Raw genomic sequence first — 12,271 nt, 5'->3', positions numbered from 1 at the left:
ATAAACAGAATGGGAGCTGAAGGCATCAAGAAATCTTTCAACTGAATAAAATATGCAAAACCAAAACATGATTGATAAAGGGGATGTGTTATTATCAAGGAAAACACCGAGGGAGAAATGATACTTTTTGAGCAAACTGAAATTAATAAGGTACAAAGTAAAACACATTATCTCTCTCTTTCACCATACAGTTTTTATTTAAAGTCATCAAATACGTACATTATGATTGTATTTGTGCTTATAAAAACAGAGCAAATGTGTGAAACCTAAGTAACAGTGGCTTGCTGCAATTGTTATGAAGTTCTAGAGCCACCAAACTGACTGCAGAATCGTCAACTGGAATTAATCATCAGTATATTTAATGGATTAATATTTATTCGTGTCGATAACTGCCAATCTCATTTTCCCAACTGTGTACATTCTGTCCATAAGTCCAAAGTAGAATGTGGTGTGTGTTTAATCGTATTCAGTACCATATACTTCACGCAAATGTTGAGAGACTGCTGGGATTTATTGTTCATTATCAATATCTGCACCATAACACTTATCCTTTAAATAAAAATCAAGTACATTATTGATATGGCCGCAACATATACAAAAGCAGTTCCTAGGAAAAAGGAACCAATTACTATGTATGTATGTACATGCTAATACGTTGTACCATCAGTTTCAACAGACGGAGAGGTAATCTTCGAAGGTTTCTGAGTAGTAATCTGGAGAAACTCAACCTCTTCAGATGTAGAACCAGTTGACTTGCATCCTGGTGGTGGCAGGGCACAGTCACTCTTCTGCAAAACATCTGAACCATCGACAGGTTCATTGTACTTTGCTTCCAGTGTGTTTCTTGCAGTGGTTTCATCTGATGTGGGTACATTTCTGAATGATAAGCAAATAATTATATTAATATTTGCCATCAATGTGACAGTGAGTATGCATCATATTTATAGTATACAGATGGATAGAGTTATGATTAAACTTCCACTACTTGGGTCAGTGTGAACAGAAAACCATTTACTTTGTGGATACCAAACTTTATAGGAATTATGTTCAGACTGTGCTCTGCAGCATTTGTGTTGTTAGTAGTGTTAGTGTCACGTGTTGCCCTCTGGCGTCTTTACCGATGCGGCAGTGTAACTTTGAAACACAAGCATCAGTGTGTGTTACAGTTGCAGACAGTGAACATGGGTGTGGACAAGCTGACCTGGGCTTTGCGTGTAAGGCTGTTTTATCAAAACAACAGTAACAGTGCTGCTGCTCTTCACAAGTGTCGAACTATTGAAGGAAAACCGGGGAGTCCGCTCTCCGCACCGGGGTTGAAGAACATGATTTAGAAGTGGGAACTATGTGGCCTTTTCAGAATTGTTCTTGGGAGAGGTCGATGGCCAATTGCGCAACAAACTGTCGAAGGCGTTCCTGTTGCCATGACTAAGAGTGCAGTGCGCAATGTGCGATATACAAGCAGTGCACGAGCGTTGTTCTGAGAGTTTCACATCATAAGTTCCACCGTTCGAAAAGTGCTGCGAAAAGTTATGATATGGTATCTGTAGTGCTGTTCTGTGCTGTCGTGGATGCAGATTGTCATAACACTGAGAACCGTTTGCAACCTGAAACGTTTTCATGGTAAGCCATTTACAAATGTTATCACATAATGTGAAAATTAAAATGCGGCTTTCTCAGTGGCTTATTCCTTATTTCTCTTCTGCGTGTCCTGACAAATGTTTCTCGAAGTTTCAGTCTCCTACGATCTCTTGTTTGTCCCAGGGAACATCACAAGTAGTGAAAGCTTCGTTAAAGCCACCCCGTATATTTAAATCCTTTCCAGTCATTGCAGTCACTACTTAGTGGAAAGTGGACGATGATCTACATTCCAGTTCCCACTTCCCGGTCTGAATACATCTACCTGACCGATATGTTACCAAAAGAACGCCGCCAAAGCAGAGGCAATATTGAGCCCGTGAGTTCGTAGTGAATTCCACTGTCGTAAGTAAGTAAATAAATAAGATATTAGGAACTAGTTTTAAGAGTTTGTTGTTGTTATAAATATTATATGAGTGTAATTACGTAAGTGTAAGTGTTATTGGCATTTCAAATAAGCTAAAACTGCGCGAAGAGTACATTTTGTACCTGCGCCTACTTTCCTAATATTAGGTCGGATTTTACACACAAGAAACTTATGAAAATAGTAATATAAATTCATATTTCCTTACATTTGTTGCATCTCATCCAGGTAACAGAAAGATTACACCATTGTGTAAGGATTTTTCCAAAGATTATCAAGTACTGATAGTTGGGAAACCTGGATATAACCTGGTTAAAAGCGGAAAATTCATAATAGAGGTGACCGAGACAAAATCGAAGCTGCTGCTGAGCACAGAAATACGGCTTTTGTGGAAGTTTGGTGGTACACGGACCAGTCCCATATTATCTCTACTCTTACGTGAGTAAACATGGTGCTGACGATGCTACTTTAGACGGATGTCGATTATCATATTAGTGCTGTTCCAGTAGTTGCTGTAGGAAGATGTGAGACACAAGGGTTAGGTCAACATCAGCGATAATACAGACAGTAACAATCTGAATTAAATCGATAGATACTGTTAGTTAATACTATAAAAATAGAGTGAAAGGTAAAATCAGTCTGCATCATCAGAATACAAGGAGATAAAAAAAACAGAAAAAATGATTTGTTACGGTGTATGGATGGTCTTATTACTTGGAAAGAAACTGTTGTCATTCGTCTCAAAACTATATAATGACATGGACTGAAAATTTGTACGTAAGTAGTTATAAATTAGCTGTACACTTACGTAGATACACCATCGGTAGAGGAAGAGCTGTCACATTCATAAAACAGAAATATAAATAATAAATTTGGAAATAAATGAATTACGTAAAGGTCAGTGTACAGAAATATGTTATTGTGAGTTAATGTTGGGAAATGATGTATTTGTGTTTGTCTGCGTAACTGCGAAAAATCGATAAAAGTTTTTGATGTCTCATTGTGATGTTTGTCACACAGAATGACGGTATTATTGATTTGTTGTGACTTAAGAGTCGATTTCTCGAAGGAATCTGACACGGAAGGTGATCTAGTGGTGCTTACAGCCACTTGCAAATTAGTCATAAATTTCCCAGGTCAACTTGCTGAAGATAATAATACCCTTACAGATAATGTATTCATACAACACGTGGAATTTTAGTGGTAAGCGGATTACCAGATAACGATGTGCAGTGAATCTCATTACATAACATAGCTCCATATGCAATTGAGAAACGGGCTAATTTATTACAAAACAAGTGAATATTTTAAAGAAAGTAAAAAATATTACCTGGAGTGATGTTCGCAATGAACCCAATGCTAGATTTAAATAGGAAATATTTCTTAATAGATCTGTATCCAATTCTGAGTGTAGTTTTCGTGGAAAGATAATTAAATGCAACATTGGAAAGTCATTACAGAAGCCTCAGAGTACTACAGGTATCATAGTATGTTGCAAATGAAAAAATAGGAAGAACTGATAGTGTTTCTAAAAGAAATTATTTCTATAAACAGTTCTGTATTATTTTAAGAAATGTTTTATTATAATGCTCGAGCATGTGTCTGCTGTCTGATACTGAATGATGAAACAATAAAATCAGATCTGTATGGAATATTGTTAAAAGATACATGGAAGAAAACCATGGCACATGATATAATTTTTCTTGAAAGACAGTTCCTGTGTAGCAGAAATTTTTGATCATTACTTTTGAATAACTAGCGGAAACAGCTAAAAAGAGAAAGCAAATACAAATTAAGGGAACGATACAGAAGGTATTAAGTGAAATTACAAGTGCTGCTAATCTCTCCTCTGTAATATGGAATATTATTACGATCCTAAAAGAGTCAGGTCTCAAATTATAATTGTCATTTCGCATCAGTTGTAGAATATTTCAGAAGAAATGGAAATTGATGCCAGACTGGGACTACAACCCGTATTCCCCGCTTGTCACCAGCCTTAGCTACTTCGGCTAACACCTGCACGAGCGGCCGAAATCTCTGGTGTCTTAAATCCCTGCTCGAGGTCTGATCTGGCAAAAATTTTTATTGCTTCTGAAATATTCTGCAGCTGATACAGAAACTTAATCACAGTTTTCGATTTCATTATTAATGGAATACAGCGGTTGTTCGTCAACGCAGTGTTTCAGACTGCTCTACAACATGTGTCTGAAAATTAAAGTTTCCTGTTGGGTAGTCAATGACACCTACAAATCAATAAGTGTTTGTGGGCCCGTAATATGTACTATTTTCTATGGAATGCGTAATTAATTCAAGACTTTTCCAAGATGTGTTGAAATATGTCGCTGTTAGGCCTCTCTGAGCGAAAAGTGACTCCACAAATGTCAATAAACATCGAACGCGGACCCTCCTTATATCATACTCCACAATTCTGTTGAAGGTAACATTCTCTTTTTGCTGGCATCCCTTTAAGCAGCTGCGAATATTACCCACAAGCTCATTCTACTTTCATTTACTTATGTAACTTATCAAGAGTCCTCATAAATCTGGGAGTTACAGAGACATTCATAACAACAACACTAGAAGAACAATACCGATCTGCCCAATTTGCACAGTCTATAACTTCGGCGCTGGTAGGGGCGAAATGTAGAGCTATGAAACTCCTTGTTGGTACACCAATGGAAATATGATGTTTCATAGACAGAAAATGTCAATAATTAGTAATTTATGCGTAAAATACCTGTAAACACAAGCATGTAATCAAATAAATTTTTTGCTACTTGCTCAGTTGGCACGTTCCACATCATAAAGTTCATCGTGAATATGACTTAATGAGTCTATGCTAATGTATTCTAGACATCTGTGAAGAGCTCCTATTCATTTCTATTCCCTTTAGAACTGCGGAAAACAATTTATAAAATTTCTAGAACTAACTTTAAGTAGTTAATTTAGAAACATATTACAGGTTCCTACGTATATCTCCAATATTCGTTGTAAAGACAAGAATAGACCAATTACCCAACGTAAAGAATCGTTTAAGTAATCATGATTCCCATACGTGAACAGAATGAGAGGAAGTCTTAATAACTGATACAGTGGGACGTACCATCTGCCACGTACTTCACAGTCGTTTGCAGAGTAATGATGTCCAAGAAATATTGCGAAATACTTCGACGGGTAGCAGAGGCTGTTTTGAGGAACAAATCGACGACAGGAACCCGTATCCGGGAACGTCGTCCAACGGCACTACAGGGCATCGAAGTTACATGCACCGGAACCTGCTACTAGGCCTCCCGTTCGCCAGCAGACACCATGTACGCTGACGGACTGTAGGCGGAACATCTCGCAATGGTTTTTGACTGTCACGATGACCAGTGTACAAGGCATAGCTAGCTGCTGCGTAGAAAGGCCTTATCTCCTACTAATGGAATGTTATGTTGTTCTGGTAGTTAACTGTACTGTCTGCATCGGGTTCCCCTAAATGGCAGGCAGCACCGCATAACAGCCACGCTATGAGGGAAACAAACCAATAGCCAAACTGGCGAAGACATCAGGTAAACACGACGAAGATTCCAGTCGATTAATAGGAATCTTTCCATGCAGAGGTCGCCGCGACATATCCGGCGACGGATTCCTACGCCGGGTTTCTATTGGCTCCAGCTCACTATATAGGCCCGGCCGGTCGAAGGCAGACCAGGTTTCGTCCGCTGCTAATGGCAACCGCTGTTGCAGAGTCTCCAAGAAGATATCACCGAAGCCGCTGTACTGCATCTCCGATCGAAGTACTAGCCGACCGAGAAGACCCACATCTACGGGTAGATCGACGGACTTCTACACCTATTGTATAGCCAGCTATTGTATTGTAGAAAACGTTACGTTCAATAAAGTGTTGGAGAATACAACAATAACGGTTTTGGACACGGGTTTCCATCGGTAGTATATTTTTCTCCTAAAACCCTCTAAAGTCTCAAATGTTTTTCGGTATACTGTACGGAAATAAAGTTCAGATGAATATCACTGTCCGAAACTGTCATCTACCAAGACAGAAGACAATCACATTCACAGGAAATACGTCCTGTCTTCGCAGTAGCTAGCTCCATCTTCTCCACAGGTCATAGTGACAATGACCCGCGATAACCGAATGGCAAACAAAATTGCGAGACATTCCGACTATGCTCCGTCAGCGTACAAAGTCACGTTCGCTGGCGAAGGCAGGTCTAGTGGCAGGCGCCGGCACCTTTAACGTCGACGCTCTGTAGCGTCGTAGAATGACTTTCCTGACACAAGTGCCCATCATCAATTTGTTCCTCAAACCACTCTCTACAACCATTCGAAATCTGTCGCAACGTTTTTAGGACACCATGTATATGTAGATCGACACTGCGATTTTTTGCGCAGAGCAAAATGTGCGATACGATACCACACATGGGTACCTAATTCATTTTATAATTGCTGTACATGGTTGAGGAGTTATATGACATCGAATATTGTTCTTAATCGTTGGACAAACTCGTTTACTTCCTACTACTTGCACAGATTCTACCAAATCGCTGAAACAGATAAATGTGTTTTCGTTAACATGTGCTGTTGAAAGTGAATCATACCATCTAGGAACTCAAAAGAATATCCCAGTAACTCGCCTGTACCCATGGCTCATAGAACATATGACGGCACTTTGAATGCAGGGCTTGCTCGAACGTAATCAGAACTGCGCCAGCGATGAGTGTTACCATGAGGATACTCACAACGGAACTGCATCTGTGGACTCGCCACCTGGGAAGTCATCAAAATATGGAGCAGTATCGTCAACGATAGGGAGCTGTTCTGCACCTCGGAGTGCTGGAAACAAAACAAAAGAATGCTATTCAGCCATTTATAGCACTGCCATAATACCGCGCATTAATAGAGCTACATTTGTAAAAAGTAATGTGGCTTTACATGATATTTCTCCGATTTTATACTTACCTAGTGAAAATCAAACGTGTTAGTTAAGTGGAAAGTCACTTAATGCCAAAGAAATCACCTATAACTCTATGCAGGTAACAGGTGTAGGACTTTGTAATATTTTTTGTCATTCACCATTACTGCTGAACGGGTCTAGTGGTCATTGTATTGTACGAACAAAGTAAAATCTGTAGTACTGTTTCTTCGGTACGTTTTTACATCTAGTTAGTAAAGCAAACACTTCTCGTCGTAATTTTATACCTATCACTCACAAAGTTTCTACTAGCATTTCTAACGTACTCCTACGGTGTCATGTTGGAAGTCATAAGAGACGTAGGTCATGTAGTACCCACTGTGTAAAACAGTGACTTTATATGGCATCATATTTACAAATGAGAAGAATGTCCTCGGAGAAATTTTAAATCTGCCATGAAGCGCTAAACTAAAAATTGTAACACTTATATCGATTAGAAGTATGTTTATATTATGTAACATTGTGTCTGTATTTATGATGTGTTTATTCTGTGTTAGTTAATGTCATTGATTCGTGACAGGATATTTAAAGTCTGTCAGGTACGTATGGAAAAAGCTAAATGATACTTAAAATAATTACATTTTATAATATTTGTATATTTAAAATAAAAACAATGTTATTGGAAAGTTGTTTACACTTAGGGCACTTGTATTGTAAAATATAAAAGATGTAGGGAAGTCCCTCCGCAACGGAAGTAGATTGGCGCTATGTAAAAGGTGGTTTTGGCGGACGAACTGGGCAGCTCCTTGGTGTGAACGGTACGTAGTCAATGGCTAGCCATTGCTCGGTACACATCTACGGTGCCGAGGGAAGCAGTTGGAAGCCGCTTCGCAAGGAACTTGGCCTCGGATATGGATTTGGCCGTTGCATGCTCTTACACGTTTAATATCCGTCCCCAAGAAGAAATTTTAAAGAGCATTCACACATCAAGTGCCGTGAGTACAGTTAGAGGCCATGTCGTTTGACACTACTACTACGCCACAGCTCCACAAACTTCATACATAAAGGTATGTATCAGAGCATGGACCAGTTAATTTCTGTGAGTGATTTTAATAATAATCCCAGTGCTATAAGCCTATGTTTACAACCATATCTTCCATTCTGATCATGAACCTATTAGGGTCTGCTCCAAAGTGTTTATAAAACCGAGTATCATCTTTCAAATGAACTAGTGATTTAGTCAAGTTTGTCAAATGCGCAAGTATTAACAAAAGTAGAAGTTAGTTATAATTTTGCTAAAGAGCCCTCAATTTATTGCAAGGTATTGTTTTGCAAAAATTCAGTGCCAGACTGTGTAAATGTTCTGTCTAAAATACCTACTTCACAGATAATGAAAACAGTACATAAGTTAAACTTATTTGAAATATAATGCGGCTTGATTATCGTCATGAACGATGAAGTCAAAAAGTAAAAATATAAACTATTCAAAGTGAAGCTGAGAGTTAATTTTGTTTAAATTATTCTTTGCTACTGAATTAGTCTTAGAGCTTGACTAGTCACACCATACTAGTTCAGGGATCCCCATCATGTTCTTCACATATTCAAAAGATAAATGGACTATTATTACTACTAAGGATATCTGATATATTTCTGTAAATGGAAGTATTAACAGTGTGATCGTGAAACTTCCTGGCAGATCAAAACTGTGTGCCCGACCGAGACTCGAACTCGGGACCTTTGCCTTTCGCGGGCAAGTGCTCTACCAACTGAGCTACCGAAGCACGACTCACGACCGGTACTCACAGCATCAATTCTGCCAGTATCTCGTCTCCTACCTTCCAAACTTTACAGAAGCTCTTCTGCGAACCTTGCAGAACTAGCACTCCTGAAAGAAAGGATATAGCGGAGACATGGCTTAGCCACAGCCTTGGGGATGTTTCCAGAATGAGATTTTCACTCTGCAGGGGAGTGTGCGCTGATATGACACTTCCTGGCAGATTAAAACTGTGTGCCCGACCGAGACTCGAACTCGGGACCTTTGCCTTTCGCGGGCAAGTGCTCTACCAACTGAGCTACCGAAGCACGACTCACGCCCGGTACTCACAGCTTCAGTTCTGCCAGTATCTCGTGTCCTACCTTCCAAACTCTACAGAAGCTCTTCTGCGAACCTTGCAGAACTAGCACTCCTGAAAGAAAGGATATAGCGGAGACATGGCTTAGCCACAGCCTTGGGGATGTTTCCAGAATGAGATTTTCACTCTGCAGCGGATTGTGCGCTGATATGAAACTTCCTGGCAGATTAAAACTGTGTGCCCGACCGAGACTCGAACTCGTGACCTTTGCCTTTCGCGGGCAAGTGCTCTACCAACTGAGCTACCGAAGCACGACTCACGCCCGGTACTCACAGCTTCATTCTGGAGTGTGATCGTGTTATAATTTATTTTAATTGTGGTATTTATAGGTCAGTTAAGTCAGAAGCCCCTCCTGGCCAATTTTAGTTCTGTACTTCTGGCACTAACATTTCAACCGAGCGAGGTGGCGCAGTGGTTAGCACACTGGACTCGCATTCGGAAGGACGACGGTTCAATCCCGCGTCCGGCCATCCTGATTGAGGTTTTCCGTGATTTCCCTAAATCGCTCCAGGCAAATGCCGGGATGGTTCCTTTGAAAGGGCACGGCCGACTTCCTTCCCCATCCTTCCCTAACCCTATGAGACCGACAACCTCGCTGGTTGGTCTCTTCCCCCAAACAACCAACCAACCAACTAACATTTCAGTACTGATCCAAGTAACTATAATAGAGTATAGCTGTTATTAGTGTGAGTTTGGTACGAGTTTGCTTTCTATTATTACTTGTATGTGCATTATTGGTAACTACTGCTACCCACAACTCAGAGTGCCCTGTGTCCGTTGTATCCTGTGATCTATTCAAACGGAATTTTAATGAAATTAACTTCAATAAACTTATATTTCCAAATTAATGAGGCTAATTAGGCTAATGATCATGCGTTTTTCATTCACATATGTATTTTACTACTTTCATTAACCCCAAATTTAGAGCTTGTTTCGTTTTTCTGTTAACTGCAATATATTTAAAATTACAGTCCGATACCTTTATCTGTTAGACACACATGCGGTCAAAATTTCAAAATCCTCTCAGTGGGTCACATTAGCTTGAGTAACGGCAGGCTAGTGTTATAACGTATCCATATGACTTTCGAATATTTTAAGTGACCTCAGAGCAGTTAATGAAAAAATAGCTTTATTCTTAATTTCATTGAAATCTAAGGACTCTCATGATAATTAAGATATATATGGTGCAGTAAAAGAAAAGGCACATAAGAAAACTGTGAACCCGGCTACGTGATGCCATGGCTGTTTCCTCCACACAGTCCCCATTTCCCCTCATGCAATTTACATATTTTTGGTGCGTGAAAAATGACAGTCGTAGCCGTCGACATGCTTCGGACGAAGGAGTGCACGCATGGGTACAGTCATGCATCCGTAGGCCTCCGAAAACATTTTTCCATGAAGGCATTGAATATATTGTGTCACTTTGGAATTAATGTATTAACACTTTTGAAATAACAAAAATTTATATATATGCACCACGTCTCAACAGGAGGACACAAGCAGTGACCTAGTAACTGTAAGTAGAAATTGTGTGAAAATACATAGCCCATACTGCTCTCATCATATTGTGCAAATCATTGCAGTTGTTACGTCATTCTTACTGTACTGAATTTTTCGTAATTACAACACGCATTTTTTTGGGATGTACCCAAACATACGTCTTTAAAATCAGTAATATATTTCCTGTACAAATCTATTTCCTTTGTATACACTCATGTTAAAAAATTCTTCTGGTTTCATTATTCTCCAGGAAGTAAATCCAAATGTTTCTTCGTTACGCGTACCAAAACCACGGAAATTATGGTTATTTACAAAACACTTCGCAGCAGTCTCAGAAACAAGATCGGAGAACAAATAGGCCTTTCGCTACAAAGCATGGAAAACCATATACACCCTTCTAGAGCAGATAGTTATCAAAATAATACCTGCCAGAGCAGTCAATGAAATTCGTGAGAAGGCAAACTGTAAATGTATAAGACAAAGATGATGAAAACAAACGTAAATCGTTGACTCTAATATATATATATATATATATATATATATATATATATGATGATGATGAAAACAAACGTAAATCGTTGACTCTAATATATATATATATATATATATATATATATATATATATATATATATATATATATATATATATATATTAGAGTCAACGATTTACGTTTGTTTTCATCATCTTTGTCTTATACATTTACAGTTTGCCTTCTCACGAATTTCATTGACTGCTCTGGCAGGTATTATTTTGATAACTATCTGCTCTAGAAGGGTGTATATGGTTTTCCATGCTTTGTAGCGAAAGGCCTATTTGTTCTCCGATCTTGTTTCTGAGACTGCTGCGAAGTGTTTTGTAAATAACCATAATTTCCGTGGTTTTGGTACGCGTAATGAAGAAACATTTGGATTTACTTCCTGAAGAATAATGAAACCAGAAGAATTTTTTAACATGAGTGTATACAAAGGTAATAGATTTGTACAGGAAATATATTACTGATTTTAAAGACGTATGTTTGGGTACATCCCAAAAAAATGCGTGTTGTAATTACGAAAAATTCAGTACAGTAAGAATGACGTAACAACTGCAATGATTTGCACAATATGATGAGAGCAGTATGGGCTATGTATTTTCACACAATTTCTACTGACAGTTACTAGGTCACTGCTTGTGTCCTCCTGTTGAGACGTGGTGCATATATATAAATGAGGATGCTAAAGGGAAACAGAAGGAGTTTAAGTATGAATGCATTGTCCAACTAGCAGTAATGGAAACTGTAGACCCTTTACTTACGCAATCTGGTGCCTAGAGATCTTTTGGAAAGGTTTTTGGATGAAAAACGCAGTACCGGTATATCAAAGGAACAATCAATAATCTTCTCTGTAATTTTCCAACCAAGGTATGTGTTTCTTGGAATAAATATACTAATATATCTCAATGGGTAAATTAAATTTTATTTGGATGTTTCTTATAACTTTCAGTGGTCTGCCTTGACATTCGTACGTACTGCGAACAACACTGCTCTTATGAAAATGATGTAATGTTTCCTGCGATTCGTTTGTGCTGACCTTCTTTAAGATTGGAAATTTGTTGTAAGATTGCTGTGAGTCAACATGCCTTCGTCATCTTGGTTGCTAAATAGTCTGACGATGTTGAAACGGAACTTGTTGTCCCGTTCCATATTTTTCTCAATAAATTCCGATACAGGAGAATTATAGCGAGAG

The 12,271-nt window shown here is 38.8% G+C and overlaps 1 protein-coding gene across 1 annotated transcript in view; it reads right to left on the bottom strand.

Annotated features, from left to right (window-relative positions):
• Positions 1-256: 256 nt before the first annotated feature.
• Positions 257-12,271, bottom strand: part of LOC126249326 (uncharacterized) — a 29,556-nt gene continuing 17,541 nt past the window's right edge. The window contains exons 3-4 of the mRNA XM_049950981.1: positions 6,742-6,835; positions 257-876 (exon numbers count right to left, since the gene is read on the bottom strand). Of these exons, the coding sequence (XP_049806938.1) occupies positions 648-876; positions 6,742-6,835 (323 nt within the window). The 3' untranslated portion in view covers positions 257-647. The remainder of the gene's footprint in view (positions 877-6,741; positions 6,836-12,271) is intronic.

This window comes from Schistocerca nitens, chromosome 3, assembly GCF_023898315.1.
Source record: "Schistocerca nitens isolate TAMUIC-IGC-003100 chromosome 3, iqSchNite1.1, whole genome shotgun sequence".
Classification (NCBI taxonomy): Eukaryota; Metazoa; Arthropoda; class Insecta; order Orthoptera; family Acrididae; genus Schistocerca; species Schistocerca nitens.
Note: the sequence above shows the minus strand (reverse complement) of the source record. Positions and strands in the feature narration are given on the sequence as shown.